Below are 24,467 nucleotides of genomic sequence, written 5' to 3' on the forward strand. Positions count from 1 at the left end.
TATTGGTTTTCAGGCATCACAGCAGCTTGCAAAATTACAGAACTCCCATGATTGTCCCTGCTATATCCAACAGTCCACACACCCCGACACGCGCGCACACGCACACTCTTTACCTAGCTATGAGTATTATTGTTTGCTGCATCTCATCTTTTTGTAGGGTTGCTGCTGCTGTTTCTATTCTTGTGGTTGATGAAGATGATGTCGTTGTCCTTGTGGTCTCACAATACTTTTTTTTCCTGTTTTTTTCTATTCAATCTTTGTCCTGGCAACCACTCGTTGGTTTTTACTAGTCTTCCAGCTTCCTATTGTTTACTTCTGTCACCGAGTGTATTTTGTTCTATTTTGCTACTAGTTTCCCTTTCCTTGGTGAAGTATCCCCAACAAATAATGTTGCCACCAGCATGTTTCAATGATCATGAACATTATGTGTTCTGGATAATGTGCAGATAGGTAAATTTTGCTCTATTCTGACCAGAGTCCTTTCTTTGCTGTGTTACTGTGGCCCCTTCGAAGCTTGCTGCAAACTGCAAACAATTCTGAAATGTTTCTTTAAGTAATGGTTTTCTGGGCCGTTTTTTACTTTCACTGTTACATGGAGGCCAGATTTATGGAGCTTGGATATGAACTGTGAATCTTTTTGTGTTTTTCTAAAGCAGGGCTAATAATATGACTACTGTGTTTTACTAAGGAGTGTCCAAGCCTTACTGAAATGTGGTCATAGCAGTGTTAATGGACATGTATGATAACCTCATTTCACAAAGCTTCACTTGTTTGAGAGGTCATTGTTTTGTTGGGCAGTGTTATTCAGTGGACCTTCAGTTCCTGAACTATTTTTAGCAACACTTTTGTCTGAATATAGCTCTGCCTGCCTGTTAGGTCGTCTCGGTCAGCATTTGAAAAAAAAAACAAAAAACTTAATTGCCAGGACCACAGCATACACCTAATGTAATTTTAGAGTTCTCGCTGTCTCATTAGATTAAAGGTTTTGGATGTGTAAGGAGTGACAGCTCCAAATAATAAACTAGAACCTGTGAAGAGGTAAGTCTGCTGTGAAATTTATATACAGAACGGATAAAAAAGAAGACAAAAGTGTTGCTATTAGAAGCTATAATTGAATGATAACACTATTTGCAACTTCTGGAATTGTTTATTACAATTAAAATGTGAAATTCTACAAAATTACACTAATTACAGGATTTTTATTTTGATTTATGAATTATTCTGCAGTGTATTGTAAATACAACAAATTAGAAAGCGTCATCCATCAGCTATGTGTTTGTAAGACGTTAGTTACAAACTAGCGAGCCTACTGTTTTTGGAAATACATTTATGTATAAGGTTAAATGTTTTTAAGAATAATCTCTATTTTTTAAACTTTTTTTCTATTATTGTTATTCATATTTTTCATACGTGCGGCTTCATAAATATATAAAATATCTCAAAGCTAAGCAACACCTCTATAGAAAAAAAAGACAAAAAGGCAAACATAAGTTACAATCATGTCCCAAGAACATGGCGTTAACACACCGCATGCATTAAATAGAACTTGAAGCAACATTTCTACATTGGTGCAGATAGAGTGAAGACAGTAATTATGTACAATATTAATTATAGTTAGATGGATATCTTCAGTGGGACCCTCTCCTGGCTGGTTTTGCTCGGCTCTTTGGGGTTTTGATAGGACAGTCTGACGAAAATAACAATGAGGATGATTCCTAGAACATAAAGAATACTTTTACAGTTTACTGGTCTGTGAAGCGTTCATGACGTATATGCATTATTGTTTTATTTTACAATTACAGGTTCTATAATGTGCCATTTTCTGAATGGCTTTGTATGATATATTTATGACATTCAAACCTCACTGCTCACCTATGACTGCAAAGGTGCCAAGCAGAAGCCCCACTGCAGACTGGATAGTTGGCATGCCCTGCAGCGGCTTGGCAGCTATCTTGCAGTTTCCTCTGACGTTGCAGGGACACACTGTCACTAACGGGAGAAACATAAAGTGTCAACCAGAGAAACACAATCCCTTCTAGTAACAGAATAAAACACAGCAAACAACAATTACTCTGAAAATGGTTTGAGTATACTTCAAGACATATTATATTTTTGAAATTGTTGACAAAATTAACAAAAAAGGGCCACATAAAAACACACTTAGTGTGTAATGTTAAAAGAATAATAACAGGGGTGAGACTAAACATTTGTCTCCAATAAACTAGTATAAAGAGAAAAAATAAGAATGAGAAATATAAGAATGAGAGAATGCAATATTAGAGTCAATCAAAATTAATCAGCTACAAAAGAGACAGTCAGAAAATAATGATCTATGCACAACACCTTGTTCTCTCAACAATATCCTTAACTCCGCATGCATGATTATATTAATATCTGGTGTCAGCAAGATTAAGATTAGGATTGGGCACAGCACAATCTGATGAGAGCTGTGCAGTCACATGTCTGGAAAAAAATCATTTGTGCTTTTGGATCATGAATAAGCAAGAACAGAGAGAGGACGAGGAGAAGCGTTCACACAGAGGTTTATCACTATTGATTGTTCCAAAGCTTCCGTCCCTCACGCTCCTCGTGAGCCACATGTGAGCATTACCTGGCAGGTTTATGAAGGTGCTCCGAGGAGGAGAGCTGCTGTCAGAAATAGTGAAAGGCACCATGTAGACTTCAGGGGGCAGGTTCGGTATGTTTAATGACAAGTTGGTGTGAGTATCTAAAGAAAATAATATAAATAATTAGTGTACTATTATTTTTTTGGATAAATGTGTTTCAGATTAACACTAAACTTATTACAGTTCAATTAGAATAGAAATATTAGAGGAGGAAAAATAAAGCAATCATTGTATCACTTAATTTGTTAATCAAAAAAAAGCATAATACTAAGAATTTCATTAGATTAATAGCAACATAAAAGAATAAATCTAAAGAACAAAAATACTGATTTTACTGAATTCACAACTCACAACAACACAACTATTACTGAAGTGATATTTTCTGGAAAGGTAAAAAATGTTTAAAATATTATCTCAATGTGGACAATCTACTGAACAGCAAATATTTACATTCAAGAATTTACATACCAGCAATCTACACATAAAATAATGGATTGTATAAAGGTTTTAAAAATATATATTATTAATGTTTATTAAGAACTTCAGCAAGATTTTCTTGTTCAGAGCACTTCACATTAAAATGAAGAGATTTGTATTTTTAGAGATTTTGGGATAAAAGTAACCTCTGGGAGTAAGAGGTTATTTTCTTTTAGGGAGTTTGTGGAACGATATTATGTAAGACTCAAGCTTAAATGCGATGACTTTAACTTCTACCTGAATTTATGTGTACACATATTGTTTACTTAAAAAAGATAAAACTAAGACGCTCAGAGACAAGGGATGGTCCTTGACTGTTGCACAGTGATGTATCTGCATTTGTTAACATTCAGAGCTTCAAAATGTTTTACAATCTCTTGAGGAACAAGCGTAAGCCAAAGGCACCTAAATGACTGCATAGCTCCACAGCAAACAGAAAGAGAGAGACAAATGGAGCTGTGAATGGAGCACTGTGGAGCCCGATGCTTTTTATCTTATCTCTGTGAATCAGACTAAAACACAAGCCTGGCTTTATGACGTACAAACCCGGTCCTGTTAGAAGGAGCACTTTATCAAGCTGTTTGAACGCTTATCTGACAGACTTTAACTCTGCGCTATCAACTTCCCATCACTCCTCCTCCATGTTCCATTTGTCAGCAAAGGAACCACAGCCTTCACAGCCTTTCTTTAGAGGCTGTTAATTCAAGCTGAGTGTGTGAGCACCCATCTACCCAGAATTACTTTGTGCAGTGCTATGAGCACGTCACCATGTTAAATGGAGGCTAGATGTGCCAGATCTCTTTCTTCCAAGTTAATAAAGTGGGACAAGAGCATGCTGTCTCAATAACTGAGTTTCTTCATGAAAAGAACTGTCAGTCATGTGCCTAAAAGACTTTAGACATAAATGTTTTCTTTCTCACTCTTATACACATTCTCCTGTAAAGAGGTACATGCTCACAATTATTGGGATCAACATTGCTGTCTGTAACCAGGTGCAAAGTATTCTGGGAGAGTCTTCTTTTAGCCCCCATTAGCTGTCAGGAAACCAGCGGTGACGCCAAAGAAATTACACAGCAGATATAATTACAGCTGGGCTCAATCAATACCAACAGGAACAGGAGAGTGAAAGAGAAGCAGGAAGAAAAAATACTGAGAAGGAAGCATTTCAGTTTGAATCACTTAATGACAGACGTCATGGCTGTAACTGAATGAACACTAACAGCTCAAAACTGTAAAGAGAGTTGATTTCATTATAGCTCCTATTAGACGCTGTTGAAATTATGCAGAGTGAAACACAAAATGGAATTTTGAATGCCTTAAGGATCGGATTACTTAATTTCTTTATCTGAATCCATAACAATCTGCTTCTGACAACATCACCTCAAACAATCACCACACTGTGGCAAACGGGCATTAAGTAATTTGAACATCTATTTGTTACTGACATCACTGAACATCTGTCACATTGCATGACGTCATTGCTAAACGAGTGTTTTCCAGTAAGACCACCTTCTTATTTTATTTGCATCAACCGAGAAGTAATGAACTACTTAAATATACCTTCTGCTTTTGCATTTACAATGCAAGAGATGTCACCAAGTTGAATCTATGATGTCATTCAGGTCAGCTTTTTGTACTCTGGATGATTTGTCACACAGTACTTGAATATAATTGATGCTTCACCTAATGAGAAAAACATCCACTTAAAAGTCTGATTAGAACACTTAACCCTAGCAAAGTCCTTCTGCTAAATAAGAATCTTAAAATAGCTTCTCCTAACTGAGTCATGATCTTCCTCTTCTATTCTCTTCTCTTCTCATCCAGCATCCCAAGGGTTTTTACTGAACGATGAGGGCCTGATCTGGTTAAGCTGGTTTCTCATTGTCCGCACCGTTAATGGGAGTTAACTTCCAGTTGCGTCGCACTGTGGCATCACTCCGGAGTGAGAAATTGAGTCGCCCTCCGTGTTGTGGGCCGTCACTGTCGCGTGATGCCAACACCAGAGCTTGGTCTTCCCACCGAGGCGTGCACAGGTACTTCCAGGAATAGTCTCCGACCAGCACTGGACTGTTGTCATTCACATCCAGGATTTGGACAGTCACCAGGGTGGATGCAGATAAGGAAGAGTTTCCTACGATAAACATGCAGGTGTCATAAACAGAGCAGGGTAATGAACATCAGTTATATTCAAGGTAGGACAATCAAGGACATTTTCTTCAATGACAAAGTATTAAATCCATGTCAGTTATCTTACGTCCATCCACTGCAATGACCTCCATGGTGTATGTGCTGTTTTCCTCTCTGTCCAATGCTTGCACAGTTTTTAGCTCACCAGAATATTTCCCTATTGAGAAATACTTCTTGGTGTCTCCTTGAAGAGAATATCTTAAAACACAGATACATTTAATCTTGTAAAAATGGAATTTGATGATTAGTGCCTCCATTAGCCTTAATTAGTTACCTAATTGGGTGGGAATCAGGGTCATAACCCCGGATGGTGGCAATGACGCGGCCTGGTTCCTCTCCCTCTCTGACCGTCACTTCGTAATGGCTTTGAGACAAGACTGGACCCTCGTTCACATCGTCAACATAAATGGAGACTGTTGCTGTGGATAAAGGGCCGTAGCGGCCCCGGACCAGAGGAACTTGGTTCTGGGCACTGAGCACCAGGATGTACTCACTCTCACGTTCAAAGTCTAAAACCTGTGAGCACATGCATTCTGGGGTTTAGCCACAAGTGGTACCAGGAAAAACACAAAATTATCCACAGTAACCAATATATTATTTAAAAAATATATTTATATATCTGTAAAGGCAGAAACAAAAACTGATTGCCAAATAGCTTCATCGGCAAAATGATTAATAGAAATTCAGAGCTGTTCGAATGGAGTCAATGTTTGGAGGATTATTTAAAGCAAACAGCATTGAGACTTCCCTTCTAGCAGCAGAGGGACATAAGGGACTGCACATTGCAGTCCCTTATGTCCACTCTGCTTATCTGACTTCCAAGAAATCTGGAAATTCTGGCAGTATTGCTGTACTGTAATGCAAACCAGATACTCACAGGAAAAAACTTTAGTTTCTTCCTGTCATTAATAAAATATTTTCCATGATGCTGCTACTCAACAACTCCTCCCTCCAACTCAAATAAGATAAATAAATGTTGAAATTAAAGGGTATTCAATGGAATGTTTGAAATAGATGGGAAAAAAAGAAAAACTAATGACTATTAAAAGTTTTATAGCTTATTTAAATATGTATATAGATTAAACAAAGTCTGAATATGTTCAAAACCCTTATTTCTATAATAAAGTTGTGAAAAATTAAATGGAGCTCATAGTATATACTGTATTTACAAGCATTATCACACGTTAGAAAGTAGGGTAAATGAAAGACATCTTAAATTATTTAAACTTTTTCTGAAATTTGTTCTGTCTTCAAATAAAACACATTAAAAACTGTCAGTGGCTGATATCCTGCTCACATCATGCAACATGTGCCTCTGTTTCCATGGAGAAGTAGTGTAAACCTTGGAGAATAGATGAGTGCTTTTGTTAAATGAAAGTGACGCATCCAAAGACTCAGCATGTATCAGTAAGTACAAGACTTTCTGCAGGCTGTTTGAACCACCGTATTATTACATCAGTCAGATGGTACAGATTTTGTCTTTGCTCCAAGGATTCCTTTGAGCCAGAAAAGTGGTATTATCATTCTCAGCTTTGCTGTTACAACCTATAAGTTTGAACCTCTGTTGTCTCTTAAGCGTAATTTGTTAATTTTCTGCTACAGTTTACTATATTTACACTCATCATAGTTAAGTAAAATCTAAAACCACAACCATTCCGAAGAGGAGACTCATCTTGTGTGGACTTTTGAGTTGTATGGGTTAGTGCTGTGAACTCAAGTCTCGTTCTTGTCTCAGATGGACAGGATGTTTTTTCTTTCTCAAGACCAGTTAAGATGACAGCTGCCACATCATTCTTCACTGAAAATTAGTATGAAACTTCTGACTGTATTCAAATACAAGCAATAAAGTAAAATAAAAATTTTAATGCCATCACGTATTCCTACCTGCTGAAGTTAAGAAGATGAAAATTATCGTCCTCTTGTTAGAAAACAAGAGGGAAAACCATTTTCCATCGCAAGTATGTGGATGTTTTCTGTTTAGCCCACATAGAAGAAAAGGGATTATGGTGCCATGTTTTTAAAGACCTTTTTAGACCACCAAATGTTGCCAGACTCGTTCTGTTTAAGTGATTTCTTGATGATCGAAGTCTTTTAAAATTCTTTTTTTTTTTTTGAATAGTTATCTTTGTTGAACCTTAACATTTCTATGATAATATGAACATTTTAAATGCAAAAATGGGAGATATCTTTGAAATCTTGGATACCTGGTGCATTTCAGACTTAGTTCTCATTTCTGTATGATTCTTTTTAATATTAGGAGAACTTCCCTGGGCAGGACTCTCTTACTTTTTGTTTGCTTATGTTTTCTATCACTGATCACTGAATTGGTTCTCTGCAATATAGACTCGCCCAGTCCCTGACCCTCTTATCACACATTACTCAGTTTAAAAGACTGATTAGTGATACATATGCAGGAGCTCCTTTCATATTTGTTGCTTTATCCCTATGTTACCATAGAAACGCACAATAAAAAAAAATCAGAATTAGAGAAAGTCGAGTACAAAAGCATTGCCTACTCACAAAGTGGCTCATAAAAGGCAAGAATCTTTGCTATTCTTCTGACAGTAATGGCAAAGCCATGGCAACACAGTTAGAGTGAGGGCTGAATCATGTCAAGACTGCAGCCATTAAAGTCGTAGTGCCAATCTATCTGGGAAAAGATGCTGAATTTGCTCCTCTGCTTTTCAGAAATAGCTACTTTTGATGATAAAAGAGGCAACGCAGATGCAACGTGTGTAAATCCTTAGCAGAAAGACAAATTAACTTCAATGCTTGTTTTATTTCATGTTGAGAATTTGTGTTTTTCAATGGGAATTTGGACTCTGAAACAGTATTTAGAATTTTCTGTCTTAGGAATCTGAAACATTGTTTAGCTTTATGGATGCAATTAGTCCAAGAACTCACACTATTAGTAATGTCAGAAAACGTCTCTTTTTAACATAAGTCTGTCTCATCCTGTGTAGTGGCAGACTCAAACGACCATTGTTCTATGCAAACCTTATGGAAAATGTTCCTGCTTTCAGATGCTGAGCTCACACTTTATCTTTGCACATTGTAATCCCTTGGAGCTTCACTCGGAAAGTCTGTGAGATTTAATTGAAATCACATTAAGTTAAATAAACAACTGCAACCCTTCGAGTGACATACATAATTACATGGATATCTAACAAGGTCACAGTGAGCTTTGAACACAGCCACTCAAAAAGACAGAGTGACATCATCCTTGCAAAAAGAGGGCTCATCTCCAATCATACATCAAGCTCCATTTTTAGCTTTTTTGCGTCTGCTTTATCTCAGCCTTGCATGTGCGACACACAGTTCAATCAAATTTAGTCTCCAGCAGTAAGGTTGAAAATAATAGACTGTCTCCTGCCTGGCCCACTTACGGAGAGCAGACCATTAGAGCAAACACACAAAAATACACGCCGACACGCACTCATTCTAGCGAGTTCGCCCAAAACGCCCTGCTGGATTACAGGAGTCAGGCGAAGGGTGATGCACCCTGGGTACGGCAGAGATTACTGGGCTAAAGCATTCCATTATCATCAGGACAATTTTTCCCCTTTGTACATGACACGTGAGACTGCTGTATTGTCATATTGTATGCATGCCATTTTCTTGCAATCTCATTTTTGTAATGTGATTTGTATTTCCAGTACCTATAAATGACCCCTGATGTTATTTTTGTGCCATTTTTACCCCAGTTGTTTATATTGGTACTTGTCCTGAATATCACACTAAGCATAAGCCACCGTGGCAAAAATTGTCCTTGACATTAATCTCTGGGTCTCTAAGATGTAGCTTTGTTCACAACTTCACAGATGTATTGATGCAATTTTTATATTGTAACAAAATGTACTGTATTTACACTATACAGTAGCTTTGCATTCCAATACTGCGTTATATGTTCATTCTGGGCCAAATGTGCACATCGCCATTGCAGGACAAACAGCGCCGTTCACCTTTGAGAGAATGAGTGAAACTTCATTGGTCTGTCGGTCTGTCACCAGTGTAAAGACCTCCTCCTCGTTTCCAGACTCTAAACGGTAGTCCACCTGCCAGCTGTCTCCGCCTCGAACATCTGCATCCCTTGCCAACACAGATGTGACCGTGGTGCCCACGAGAGCATCCTCAGGGATGTGAAAGGGTCCATACTGAGGAGGGAGACAAAGGTAAAGGGGGTAGCTGTTAAAAGCTGCTCATTTGAATAGGTTTATGCAAATTTTAGATTGCATAAGACAAAAAACATATTAAACAAATTTTTAAAAAATCCTCATTTATAAACTTTGAAATATTGTATGTTCTTTGAAAAAATATCTCTCTTGCATTCCTTGTTTATGTGTGTCATTTTATTCTGCTAACATGTTTGAAATAAAGAAAGAAAGAAAAGAAAAATGGACATAGAGTACAATGTAGGCAGTGTAGTTGCTTAGGATAAAAAGTATAGCTAATAAATATACACAATATTTTACTGAAACTAAACAAAAAAAAAACATATATTTCAGTTTGTTTTTAATCACAGTGCATTTTGTCAGACAGATATTTGCTTACATGGCCATTTAGTGTTTGGTCACTTTCCTGCTGTGATGAAATGTAACTGCATGTGAGAATAAGCTTTCCACGTTCTTGCCTTCCTGGTGCTAAGTGACCTTTATCCACCAACCTCTCTGTGTTTAGACAGCCATTTAATCTGCCACTCACAGATGTCCTCCAGTGAAGCAGCCATGCCTGTGATCTGGCTGCCCCATCCACAGCATTGCTGAACCCAGGCCTGTCACCACTCTGGTCCCACCCCCACCCAACAGGAGCACTGCTTTCACATTGCCATGGAAAAAGCTGCTCTCTTCAGGCGTGACCTGCTCAAGAGTATTTTCCACTTCTGTGTTTGTGTGTATTAGTATGGCTGTGGGAGCAAGAGTTCATTTGTTTTAACAGCTTGAAAATAGGCACTCAGCTATGTTTACAAGACATCCATTTAATAGGCCATAGACATAAAATAGATTGACGACTGATGTTATAGTGAATAAATACTTTTTATAAGCATTAGCTGCTTAGGAAATTAGTATTTGATCAGTTTTTGCGATAACAGTTCTTCTTGGCAAAAACTCCCACACAATTGGAAAGCTATTCATTTCCCTTTAATTTCACCCCTATTTTTTAAGAAAAATGCTTCTGCGGAGGCGGTGTGATGGTGATCTCCCTCATCATTCTAAGCAATCTCAATGTAAAAATAATAACAATCATTTCCTTATGAACTTTGTATTCTCTCTATTTTTCTGTCTTCCCATGGAAGTTGATTTTGTAGTCAGTGTTTGTTTTTCTTTCCCATAAACAGCACTAAACCAGTTTTTTGTCTTCTTTTTCTGCTCCTTTTATCCTCTTAATTGTTACCCCCACCGGTTCTGAGGTGTCTTCCTGTTAACAGGGAGTCTTTCCACTATCAGCACATGCTTTGTCAGGAAGAAGAATAGCTGCAAAGCCAATGATGTGAAAAATTTGTCTCGGTTGTCTTTACTAAGAGACAGAGAACTCTTAATAAATTGATAATGAATCATTAACCAAACTATTTTTTTTTATTAATGGAGAAATTATGGATATAAACTTGACTATATGAGAGATTGTTTTGTAATTAGTTGGACTTGAATTCATCAATTTTGGATTAAAATGGATTCCATCTAACTGAATGTGAATAGGATCTGCTACGAGACGATGAGTTGTGAATCGTTAGTAATTATTTTGAATTTAATTGCATCACTTTGCAAATTTTCAGAAAGTCCATCTTCATTGCTTAAAATAAAAGATTCCTTCACAGTTGCTCATACCACCCGTAGCTTTTTAATTCCAGATTGGTTTGACCGAAAACCACTCCCAATTATCACAGTCTGTCGCTTCCCACAGAATTCCCGACCAGCTTGGGTTTTCTGTTGTGTGCTCTATTATGTGGCTCTTGTGGGCACTAGTAAAGAGATTTTCTGTAAGAGAGTATTTATTGTTTCCAAGCAGAACAGAAAAGGAAAAAAAAGAGGTAAAATCACTGCTGGATCTTGGATTTTAGTGACAAACAAATCTTACTTCAGATCAATACCTGAGTAAATGTATTGAATGTAATCATAAATAAATGAAATTGTTCATCATGTAGATTCAGCTCGATAAATATAAGTATAAACGGTTACCAGCTGAAATAGTGATTAGAATAAACTCTGAAAACATTGTGTACTTAGAAAACAAAGAACTATAAGCCAAAGAAAGACCACATTTTGTTGCCTGGCAGGAAAATTACCTCCGTCACATTCAGAGCGCTTTTGCCGTCTACAGTCCTTGCAGCCACTTAGTCATGATGATGGTTACCCTAAAATTTTTTATGCTATTGTTCATGTAGTCTTTAGAAGCCACAGCATAGAACAGGATTATGTCTTGATCTAAGTGAAAATGTGTGTGTATGTGTGTTCAATTTGTACTGCCATACCTCATGCTGGGAGAAGACTGGTGGGTTGTTGTTCTCATCCTGCACCGTCACAACCACTGTGCATGAACTGTTTAGACCTGCCAGGGACACGATCGCAGCTTCTGTTAGTGACTCAGGTCAGCCATTCATACAAATAAAACATGCTGAAAGAACAGCAAGTACCTCTTCCTGCTTCCATCACACCCTGAGTCTGTGAGTCATGGAGATCACATCATCTGCCACCCCAGAGGCTACATCTATACATCCATTTAACCCCAGTTTATCAATGAAGCTACCGAATTAAAGGCTGATGTAGTTTATGTTATCTGTATGTGACATATTTTTCTTATATATGTACATATATACACACACGTGTGTGACACAGGGGGAGAGAGAAAACAACACCAGAAATAAATGAAGGCATCCTTTATGATCACCTTTAGCATCCTCTGCAGTGATAGTCAGGGTGTATTGAGGTGCTGTACCCTCCATACTGTCTGCCTGGACAGAAATGACACCCGAGTCCCTGTCCACTCTGAAAAGGGCACGAGGACTCTCTGGAATTTGCCCGACCAAGCGGTAGAAGATCCGTACGTTGTCTGTTTTGGGATCATCATTATCGGCAGCCTGCACTGTCAGGATTTCTGTCCCTGCGGTAATATATGAAGAAGAAACAACGTCAACTTTCTGTAACAGTGTGCAGGCTCCACTATATGAAAGTAGTAGTGGAACGAGACTATAACAATAACCTTCTTATTTATAACTCACTCAGTGATTCCATTTAGATTAACAGATTGTCCCGTCTAATTCGTTTCCCAGAATCAAATCGCTTTAAAAGCATCAACAAAAGGCTTTTATGCCGGGGCCTAATATGTCACCAGGTGGTTTTTATGATCCTGGGAAAGAATGAAGGTGCTTTCCCACTGTCTTTGCGAAAAACCCACAATCCTTTCACAAAAGCTACCTGGTCATGCTTTTAACACAATAGCACTTCATTTATATATAAACTTAGATTATATGAATTTTAAATGCTAAAACTGATTTTGAGATTTTATTTGAAAGAACAGTATTTTTTTTTTACCACTGAATTACATTTCCTATGTCTTTAAAAACTACCTATAGGAGTTTTAAAAAATAGGGTTTTGACAGTGATCTAAACTTTTAGGTTCGTTTTAAACATTTCAGTTGTTGAATGAAACAAAAACATTTTCCTTCCAGAAAAGGCATGGTGATACAACTGTATCACCATGCCCAGAGATTTGGCCCTGGGTTCAAATCTCAGCTCAGACCTTTCTCTCTTTTACATGATTGGATTTTCTCTAGTTTTCTACCTCTGTCCCAAAAGAGGTATGCAAGATAATCTCTTTTGGGTTATCTTACATAAAGTGGAGAGTCTGACCCTTCGGAGTTAGTGGATGCATGAAATGGTCGTTTGCTCAAATGTTTCTGTATTGGCCGTGTGATGGACTAGCATGGCATGTTTTTTTTTAAATAATCCATCTGCCTTTAGTTTTTAAAAAAATCTGCTTTCACTTTGGTGATTTTTTTTCTGCTAATGATATTGAAAAGATTTAAATTATTAATTAATTTTGAAATAGTTCACATCATCTTTTTTTGTGAACACTTAAAAAAGCTCATTTCTGAGTTTTGTAAGCTTTTCTCTGCAGAAATATTGCAAACATTTACTGCTCATGAGTACATCAGCTGGGTTGCAAGCTCTGGCTTATGTTTAAGGTTGAGAAGTGAACGTCATATAAAAGTGACATTTTGAAAGAATCCAGTAGATATCTAAAAGCTGTCAGTTACCCCGAGCAGCCAATTCTTTGACCACAGTGTGGTACTGAGCCTGAGGAAATGTGGGCCTGTTATCGTTGGCGTCGCCGACCATCACCCTCAACTCCACAGGCTTGGCAATCTGTCTCCCATCTGGACGCTCAACCACAATACTGATGTGAAACTGGAGGGGAGAAAAGAAACTACTGTTTGATTACATACTATAAAACGATAAACTTGTGACCTTAATTAATAGTTATCAGTGAGATACACCTGATAATTAAAGATAAAACTTCATTGGTAAAAAAAAAAACACGTATGTTAAAACAGGCCAGTTTAACTTTACCAGACCATGATGGGACACTTCCCCACAGGAACAGTTTGGAAAACAAAGATAGAGATAAAAAGTGTGCAAGGCAATAGCCCTGTAATACCATCACAAACGAATCCATGAAGCTCCACTAAAAAAAGGAAAAAAAACAGATTTCCAGCACTGAATAATACTGCTGCTATCTCTAATTTATGGAGTAGTAGTAAGTTTGTAGTTGCAATAGGCAGCAAAAAACTTTTACTTCTCTGACCAATCTATTCTTTTTCATTAAATGCCTTACATAGTCTGAGTGTGACAACACACAAAGGAGCAGAAGTAATTTCATCTTTCTTTTTTTTCTGTGAGCAGCTAAACCCACAGGGCGAAAAGGTGAAGAGTCTCCACAGAAGACAGAAAATGCTCTGTTCTAGCAGCATTTATCTTCACACTGCTCACATTCACCAATGCTGCTCATGTCATTTGTGCTCCTCTTTGGCCACATGAGCATTTGTGCCAGAATGTACTGCTCACTGAGCCATTCAAAGCTCAGAGGAGCTTAATTTCAATAAAAAACTGAAGAGCAAACTCCAAACAGATGGAGTTTAATTTGTAATCATAGCAAACATGAACACCCTTCATCGGCTGGACACAATTTGAAACTGTTTGTGTGAATTATTGTTGCCAATCACCCAATCATTTTGTGAAAAGAGGTCATCTTCCGCTGTTATCTTCACACTTTGTTTCAAGGAACTGCATAGTTTCTGCATCTATATGTTCAAATTATGTGAAGAGAGATTCAGACCTGGTCTTGTGTCTCTCTGTCCAGCGGTGCGTTTAGATAGATGACACCTTCTCTGCTGATGGTAAAGAGCATCTCTGGAAACTCCCCATCCAGACTGTACGCTGCCTGGCTTCCACTCCATTTGACCTGATTCAGCAGACACATACATACAAACAGCATTTTAATGCCTACAGTGCTCTATAAATAGTGCCTGGCATTAAAAAAAAACTGAATTAACTTAATAAAGCTAATTGTAATGGTTGTTTCCCGGGTGCAGCAGCGAAATTTATTATCTGAGCTCCTGCAACAAAATATACTAAGGTTACCATTTGTTTATATGACATAGGACTGACAAATCACATTGAAAATTATGAGGAACAGTGCGCACAGCCAGAACTGACGAGGGGGCCTAATGGGGTTTTTCCACTCTGTTTTACAACCCCTGTTATATGGCTGCACAGAAAACCCCAGCAACCAGAGCACCCAACAAGGAGAGGATCCCTGAAACAGCGCAGCTGATCCACACCGAAGCATATGCATCTCCTCAGCTCACTGTCATCCGCCCCTCCCTCAGCCATTTCTGTTATGGAGAAAGCCACCAAACTTCAGAGCTTTCATATACACATATCCAGTTCACACATCTGGCTGTGTTATGGTGTGTTTCCAGACCTCTGAACTTTGAAGATATTAGATTAATCCTGACTGACTGCTCTATTTAAAGGTACATACAAAAACACAGATGAGGTCATCTGTTTTGCTTTTGTCTGTATTTGAGTTTGCAGAGCACATTCAGTCTTCTTGCAAATGATCTGCTTACACAAGAAGTACTGAGATGAGGAGACAGTTTCTTACTTTCAGAAACAAGTACGTGGCTTTGCTTTAAATATATTATTAAATAGCTTTTTTCGCATAATTTCAAATACTTCTGCTGATTGCATTATACAATCAAAGCTGTAGACAATCAGAAACATGCAGAATATAACAGACTGAAATGATTCTCCTAGGACTTACTGATGAAGAAGAACTTTTAACAAATGTCAGATTTTAACATTTAAATTGACAGTCTGGGGTTGATTTGATCTTATAGGACTCACCACGACAGCTATCTCTATAATTAGCTTACAGGGAGAGCTAGAGGAGCGAAATGCATCAAATTGAGTGGGTAACTTTTCACACCAAGGACAATAGCAGCATGAAAAATAGAACATTTGTCACAGCTCAGTGGATGTGTGGACATAACTGCTCCATATATGCAAAAATGTGAGTGAGATGGGAATGCACTGAGTGCTCCCTTGAACAGGACTATCTCTGTATGTGTCATAGCAGCAGTTAGTCCCAACACCCACTGAGCGCTGCAGGATGATCACTCTACGTAGGCGAAATGAGGCTTCCCCCAAGTAAGCGCCTTGTCAGCCTAATCTGCTTCAGATTCAGATTTAGATTTAAGAGGAGGGCAGCTGGAACCGTGTACCAGTTTTTTTTATTTTTATATTTTTTTATGTTTCAGCCAACAAGTTAATAATTTTAATTTCTCACGTAATTAACACATGACTTTAAATGAAGAGGTAAAGGGATTTTTTTTTTTCATCTAAGTGTTTTGACACAAATCCATTTTCACTCAGACATCATCAATCACTAAGGACATTAAGTAATAAAACAAAACAAAAAATATATTTGATTCAAGGAATGAATGCTATCTGACAAAAACAAACAAATAATATATGAAGGAACATTTGAAATTACTACAATAACGATGAAGAGCGTCCATTTGTGGAATCACACATTTTCTGTGGGTGGAGGAGGATGTTGGCGTGGGAGAGAAAGAGAAGCTGAGGGTGAGTGTGGGGGAGGTGGAAGAAAAACAAAAGGAGGGGGAGGTTTTGTCATCTACCTTTTTACCATAGAAACTGTCCAGAAATCACACAAAACAATTATGTGGAGTTTGATTTTGCTCTTTACTCCTTTTATTTCCATTTCCCGCTACTGAAAGAAAAAAAAGGATATTTCCTTACTATGAAAACACAGATGGACATTTAAAGAGAATAATTTTGACCTCCAACCAATACGTTTTATTCCATGTCTCATAAAACCTCGGAGGGTGTTTGAGTTATTTATAGATTCAGAGGTTACATGAGTAACACTAACGAGAAAAAAAGATCATACCAAGATCACACAGGGGGAATCTGAAAGCATTATACATTTTTTTTCTTTTTTTTACTGAAGTGAAGGATCTACCTATAAGTTATAGAAAGGGAGAAATAAAAATTTGGTTATTTTATCTAAACAACAAATTTAAAATTTTGCCTAGATTGTAAATTATAATAGTGAATTTAATTAAAAAATATGAGTGAATATACCTTGAGTCAAGGTACTACTAACACCTAACCCTTAATTAAAATAAGTCCAGGGAATCTTTGGGTGTATTGCTCTTCATTTTATGTTAGAGTTTTAAATTATATTGTAACATGTTGGGGAATGGATAGATTGAGTCCCCAAGATGCTTTTCAGACTGTTGTTCCAAATTTACAGTGAATAATGTTCTGCTAGATTCAACTTAAAAAAAATGCAAGTGTTCAGAAATCTTTGAGTTTTATTTTACATATACTAAAAAATTACATTCTGGGTGTTATTTAAGTAATTACAACATATGTAGATTTATTATGTTATGATCCAGAATTGCACAAGGTAATGTTGCTCAATCAGTTCTTTTAAAGAAGATTTTTTGAGGCAATGAGTTTGCATATATTTAGTTATGGAGAACTAATTAGAGTGTAGATTTCAAAATATTTTTACATTGTTTTCGCTGTAGCTTCCTTAAAGTGGTTCTCACAATGAAAAGCAACTAAAACTTATTGCTAATGTGAGTAATTGCACCTCCAGGTAAAATAGAATAGAATAAAGAGTACATTCAGCAAGAACTACAACAGGAAAACATAAATAAATGAGTTGCACAATAGCTTTTGTAATACAATACTTCATATTGGAGAAGCAAAAATAACAACTGAGACCATAAGAGAAAAACATGCATACATTCTTTACTGTGATTTAAACAATAAGTGCTTTTGTTTCCAAAAACACATTAAGTATTTAAGTATCTACACTGTGTTGTACAGTAGGATTAAAATAACATGCAAGTGTTTGAGGGATTATAGACATTAAAGTGAGTCAGGCAGGAGGTGGTCGGAAAGGATTCATTGCATTCATGCAGTATGAATAATTTAGTGTTTGATCACTTAGGTTTTGAGAGATACTAAAAAAAGAAATCAGCAAAGGGATACCTTTTCACTCCATCCTGACTATTGATCATGTTTATTTGATTATAATACAATACTGCAATAGATAACATGCTTTTAGGATTTGGTAGTAGTATAAAACACTTTTTTTTTCATTTACTTTGATTTGCTTCTTATTACAGTCAGATGTTCCACTCCGCCCTGCACTTAAACTACGCACGTTAAAGTTTTAAATGACACACATCTCGACAGCAATGAATGCATCAAGAATATCTGTCATGTTTTTGCAAGATCTCAATGCTGCTTCTGGCGCTGCTCATCATAACAAGAGACTGCAAAAGGGGATGGATTTGTCTGGTCAGCTATAAATCTGAGCAAACAAAGATCACAAGTGGGTATCGTTAGGATATGTTCTCCTTTCTCTGTTGTTCATATGATGCCATCAAGTTTATATGTATGTTGATGACACTCAGTTTTATATTCATGTTCCACATGATCAATGAGCATTAAAGTCACTCACTAAGTCTGTCCATCATACAAATAAAATGTTTGGGCTTAATTCCCTCCAGATTGAAGAAAATACAAAGGTCAATGTTTTTGTTCCTATAAATGTAAGGACAGAAAACATTATTGTTTATAGCAGCTTTTCCATAAAAGTCAAATTTAGTATCTATAATGTCTTAACTTGTGCAGCACTTGTTTAAAATGTTGACGTTTACATTTTATTTCTTTTTAATTGAAATATGTATTTCCAATTTTGTGTTTTTATGTTTTCCTTCAACATAAACACATTCACCTTTGTTGTAAAGCACTTTGAAATACTTTGTGTAAAAATGCTGCTACAATAAACTTGCCTTACTTTGCTTTGGGAAAAACATTCAGTACACTGCTGCTGATCGGGTCTTTCTGTCTCACCTGAGATATGGGAATGGGGTAAGGACCAGGAAGATTCTCCTGAAGTCGCACAGGGTCTGGCGATGCCCAAGTGTTTCCAGTAACCTCAACAGTAACAATGCCAGAGGTGAAGAAAGCATTAGTCCTGCCTGCCATGTCTTTCACCATCACTGACAGCTTATAACGACCACACATCTCTGGGTCCAGAGTAGAGGCTCCTGAGAAAGGAGGGGTGTGTGGAGAGTCACAGTATGGTGGAAATGAGAACAAAAAGATTATATTTTATTGAAGAAACCGTTTTCTGTTTATTTCCAGCACTGACATTATTACCAAAGGCAACTGAACAGCACACTGTGTCACTATTTTTTTTTTTTTTTTATCTCTGAGCATTAATAAAACCCCAGAGTGACAAAAAAAATCTATTGGAAAAATGACCTAGATAATAAATGAACACAAAGCAATTCAATGCAAACCCCCTGAACTAGTCACTGACCACATACTCATTCGGACAAACAAGACATCACACATTTAATATGTCCTTCCTCATAAAAAAAGCACATTGATGCTGTTTTTATCAAATACATAAATGGAGGAGAGAAAATGCTTGAAAAGCTCATTGCAAAGGCAATCATAACCAATTTCAGCTTGTCTGATAATGAAGTAGAAAAATCAAGGAGGCAGTTTTAGTGCTCCTTGCCACTTGGAAATCAGCAGCTGTGTGGGCAGAAAAGGACCAGCAAGTGTGAACGTCTCCCAGCTCCTGTCAAACCGTTACAAGGGGAAACACCACAGCCACAGAAATAGAAATGAGCATACAGGAATTGACTGAATCCATGCCAAGATGTGTCTGCTTGCATAAAAAAGTAACCTTAAATTTTAAAGAATTATGTTATTTCACAGGTTTGAAGCTTATTTCAAAATTTAATGTCATATATTTATGTAAATTTTTTTTCAGACTTTGAAAAGCCCTATATACGTCTAACTGTGCAGACATTTCATTGTTAGAAAAAAGGGATCTGTCATAGAGAAAGTCCACTTTTGAGGCTAAATTAGAAAAGTAGCTGCTTCAGAAAACTCCTTAGAGAGTCACTGAGTTCATACTAACTTTCTCATTAAAATGGAACCAATATCATAGCATTGCAAGAAAAAAGATTAATACAAGTCTGTTTTCATAATATTTCAAGTAGTGATGTAATGAGGAGATTCAACACAACAGTGTTAAAAAAATCTACTGTGTTGAACATGAGGTCAATCAAAAAGAAAATGAGGAGTAAAAACAAAATAAATTTCCTTCATGTTCTCCATTGGCTGAAATCTCCTTGCAAGGAAGAGTAAACACATGGCAATTTGTAGCTGAAAAGTAAAGATCTGAAAGATCTATTGAAAGTGTTTTACAAAATTTGTTTCTCTGAATTTGTTTCCCTAAGTTTTGGATTGGTAGAAAGTGAGGAAATGTTTTACATTATGATTGTTTTTGTGACTAAAGATTTCTTTACTTCCTCACAATGTAATCTTTGGGATATTATTGTTATTATTAGTTTTATTATTATTAGTGGTAGTAGTAAATTTGACTTTTTCTTTGCCAATTACAGATGATGGTTATATAACTATATCAACTGACCTTCCTCAGTGAGGGAAACCTCTCCAGTTATGGAGTCAATGAAGAACATTTGACTAGAGGGAATCCTGGGAGTTTGCTCCATCATGCTGAACCGCAGCTCAGCATGAGCAGTGTTACGGTCATCGCGATCGACCGCTTCCACTCGCATGAATGGGATGCCTAATAGACAAAAAGAATGCAGAGACAGAGGAAGTTGAGAAACAACTAAAACAACCAATGGGTATATTTGTATATTTTGTATGACAGGTATCAATGATTATTATTGGATACAAATATTACTTGTTTGAAAAAGACAAAGTTTAGCATATACATATATACAAAGGAGGTTACATTTATTTAATTTTTTTTACAGGGTTATAGAATAAATTTACTTTCTAATAGCAAGTATTAATGTGACCACAGTGCTACCTCCTATATGTCAATGTGCTAAAAGATCTTTGATGCAATCAAACCTTAGTACCTTAGCCTTAAGGCTAATGGTTACAAGTATTCATGGAGTAACATTAAATTTACAGAAGAAAAATATTGTTTTATATTAATATGATGCATATACTCTCCTATGATTTAGTTGTTGTGGACTTTAGCTGCCTCCCTGAAGAAATACATCCAAATAAATATACAGTACAGACCAAACGTTTGGACACACCTTCTAATTCAATGGGTTTTCTTTATTTTCATGACTATTTATAAGGCAAGAAATCCCACTTATTAACCTGACAGGGCAGGTTGACCTATGAAGTGAAAACCATTTCAGGTGACTACCTCTTGAAGCTCATCAAGAAAATGCAGAGTGTGTGCAAAGCAGTAATCACAGCAAAAGGTTGCTACTTTGAAGAAACTAGAATATAAGGGGTATTTTCAGTTGTTTTACACTTTTTTGTTTAGTGCATATTTCCACATGTGTTATTCATAGTTTTGATGCCTTCAGTGTGAATCTACAATGTCAATAGTCATGAAAATAAAGGAAACTCATTGAATTAAAAGGTGTGTCCAAACTTTTGGTCTGCACTGTAAGTGGAGGTTGGGGTATTTCCTTCATCATGTTGGACATATTAAAACATCCAGTGGATAAAAATAGATGGTCATGGATGAACATGATGTTCATATAAATGGTAAATGGCCTCAATTGGACCCCAAAGCACTTCACACACTCATTCACCCTTTCACACACATTAATGGTAGCGAGTTAGTACATTGTAGCCACAGCTGCCCTGGGGCAGACTGACAGATACCTTTGAGCAGCCCAAGCTGAACACTGCCTCTCATGCTCTCTTCAATGAAGGTGGGCACATTGTCGTTCTTGTCAATGACAAACACTTCCACAGTGAACGTCTGTCGATGAGCTGACAATCTGATGTTCTGAATGACGCCTGATGGTTTGAAGGACACCTGCAGGATAGAAACCATCACCCTGAACTCAGTGTGCTTTTGTTTCAGCATGACTCACAGTTACTCACAATCTAAGCAGAGATTGTAAACCCTTCTGCAACACTAGACACAAGATGGATGCAATTTAACATAGATGTGTCAAGCAACTTAATTCTTAAATTCTTAAAACTTAAATCTCTTAAATTTTAAGTGACTAGATCTAGAATTAGGAGTCTATGGAAAACGGAAACATGACAATATAGTGTAGAACCTGCAACGAGTAAGATGGCTGTTTCTCTCTGTCTAGTGGTTTTATTGCATACAGAAACTGGGCATCTACTCCAAATATGCCCTCATCGTCTCCAGTTAACACCAGGTCAGAATAATTACTTGGCAGGTTGTGAATCTGAAAAGAAAAAGAGAGAAAAGAGAAAGATGAGTTTATGCTGATGAGTTTATAAGAGGCATAAAACCATGTAAAACAGGCTAAAGGCTGACACCATAATGTTCTACAGTGATGAAATACAAATCTTTTGAAATTTACACATTAGCCCAAAGCCTAAAGTTACTCTTATCCTTGGTAGAGAATCTGTGTCATAGCTAAAGATTAAGGTGGCTGCAAGGAGGTTTTCCAATCCCAAAGCCTTGGAGCTCATCACCAAAATTAAATCGTCAACTGTGGAAACATGCAAAACACTGGCCAGCAGTTATAAAATGGGTGTAATTGCTATAATGTCAACCCTTTCATGCATAGTGGTCACTACAGTGGACAGCTTTCTAAAAGCCATTTTCTTGTGCTTCCTGTGGATTTTTATGTTATAAATGCACACAGACCACTGAAGTGGACACTAATGCATCATAAAATATACCATCAACTACTGGCCATCAGCTGCAAATGCAAGAAATTATTTTTGTTAAATACAATATGGCCGACAGACAAAAAAGCATGAGAACCGACCCGGTCCCTCCTTCTACTGTAGACGACTCTTGCAAGTAAAAAAAATATTGTGACATCAGATAACCCCTAAGGAACAATACTACTGATGTATTTTTCAAATAACAACTTTGTATTTGGACAAAATTACAATTGATCACATAAAAAAAAAAAAATTAAAAAAAAATTATTTTTACAAAAAAATTTTCCTACCTTTTTTATGCCTTAAGAAAAGAATTTTAAAAAATGGAAAAAAAATTCTGACACAAAGGATCATAATTCATGCATCAGAGGGTTAAAGATTTTTCCATAGATTTTTGAGCGAGTATGCAATTTCTTTACTTTCACTTTATCAATTACATTTTTATAAAGAAAGAAAAGCAAGCAATCATTTTGCATTCTCAAATTCTGTACATTACTTTGCGCTGGATTATCGCAAACAAATCCCAACAATGTACAGGTATGTTTGTGCGGGTAATGTAAGGAAATATAAACTTGTATATGAGTTCTTTTTCAAGAACATGTAGACATGTGTGTGGTGATTCCAAATATCAAAAGCATGCGTCTCGGTCCCAGTTAATCCTGAGATGGGCTGGTGACCTGCGCAGGATCTACTCTGCCTCTTTTGTTGGATACGTTCCAGCCTCGTGCAACCCTGACCATGACAAAGCAAATATGGAAAACAGATGGAAGGTCAAAGCAAAAATAAATCAGCCCCGAAAGTATTTATTCACAGCACCCTTAATGATTTGTAAAGGACATCAACCGTGGTCTGGAGTAAGGTTTGCAAAATGAATCGTGGGAGACTTCTAAATAGGCAAACAGACGAGTGGGCCGCTCTGTGACGAATGGAACTGAATGAAAGGGTTCTTTACTTTGAGCAAATCTGAAGCTATTATTTTATCCAATCCATTTATAACACAAAGGATGGTTATTATTCCCCAAGAAAAGTATTGAGCATGTCATGTTAAAGAAAGTCTGGCAAAAAAAAAGTGGATATTTTATTATGTAGGGCAAAATGGCACCACTGTAAAGCCAATCGATGAGCCATGCATGCACTCATGAAGCTGCGCAATCCAGAGGACGTCTGAGTGACACGTATGAATAAAACACCCCACCTGCCACCTAGCTGGACTAAAAGCAGAGGCTGGGTCGGGTGCCAGAAAAGCCCTGTGAACATGCCAATTATAGAAGAGCGATGACGCCAGCATGTTCGTGCATCTTCAACCTTGAGTGCAGAAAAAAGGGTAGAAATAAAAGAGACACAGATGCTATTTTGACTCACTATCCATCTTCATTTTCTTTCAGTGGAGAAATTGTAGTCTTTCATTATGCAATGATGAAATTGTAAACAAGAAAAGAAAAGAAATTAGTATTTTATCTTGCAACCCAGTATTCATTGGTACAGCACATGTTTTTGTAAAGGGGAGTTTTTATGGGAACTAATCTTCTATTTCAGTTTTTGTTATCTGATGCTTTCATTTGTATTCATTAAAAAAGTGAACTTCAAGCAAATTATGGGGCCTTACCTTAGTTAGATACCACGGGAAAATGCCATCGTAGTTTTCAGGAACACCAATTTTGACATTTGCCCCTGAGCATGGTGCAAATGTGTGAAGCCCTGAAAGCTATGAAATAGTATAATAAGTGTCTTACTAATATTTTTTTTCACATGTTTAGTTTCTGTGTACAAACAACCAACAAACGCATGTACAAAACAGAGAAAAAATAAACTTACTAAAAAGACTGCGAGGCGCATTGGTGGGACTTTCCTGTCGGCCATCTGTTCCTGTTAATGTGGCACATTTACTACCAAG

General features: G+C 37.0%; 1 protein-coding gene across 1 annotated transcript; it reads right to left on the bottom strand.

The window, feature by feature from the left end:
• Window positions 1–24,434, bottom strand: cdh16 (cadherin 16, KSP-cadherin). Its single transcript, XM_028013924.1, has 17 exons — window positions 24,389–24,434; window positions 24,180–24,278; window positions 21,988–22,122; window positions 21,581–21,737; window positions 20,349–20,507; window positions 18,749–18,945; window positions 14,622–14,747; window positions 13,543–13,693; window positions 12,174–12,386; window positions 11,758–11,834; window positions 9,254–9,445; window positions 5,566–5,807; window positions 5,359–5,489; window positions 4,996–5,235; window positions 2,612–2,728; window positions 1,873–1,989; window positions 1–1,715 (listed from the first exon to the last, which is right to left on the bottom strand). The coding sequence occupies exons 1-17, from the start codon at window positions 24,431–24,433 to the stop codon at window positions 1,615–1,617; spliced, it is 2,499 nt and encodes an 832-aa protein (XP_027869725.1). The 5' UTR covers window position 24,434; the 3' UTR covers window positions 1–1,614.
• Window positions 24,435–24,467: the final 33 nt, after the last annotated feature.

Source organism: Xiphophorus couchianus, chromosome 4, assembly GCF_001444195.1.
Source record: "Xiphophorus couchianus chromosome 4, X_couchianus-1.0, whole genome shotgun sequence".
In the NCBI taxonomy this organism is placed as follows: Eukaryota; Metazoa; Chordata; class Actinopteri; order Cyprinodontiformes; family Poeciliidae; genus Xiphophorus; species Xiphophorus couchianus.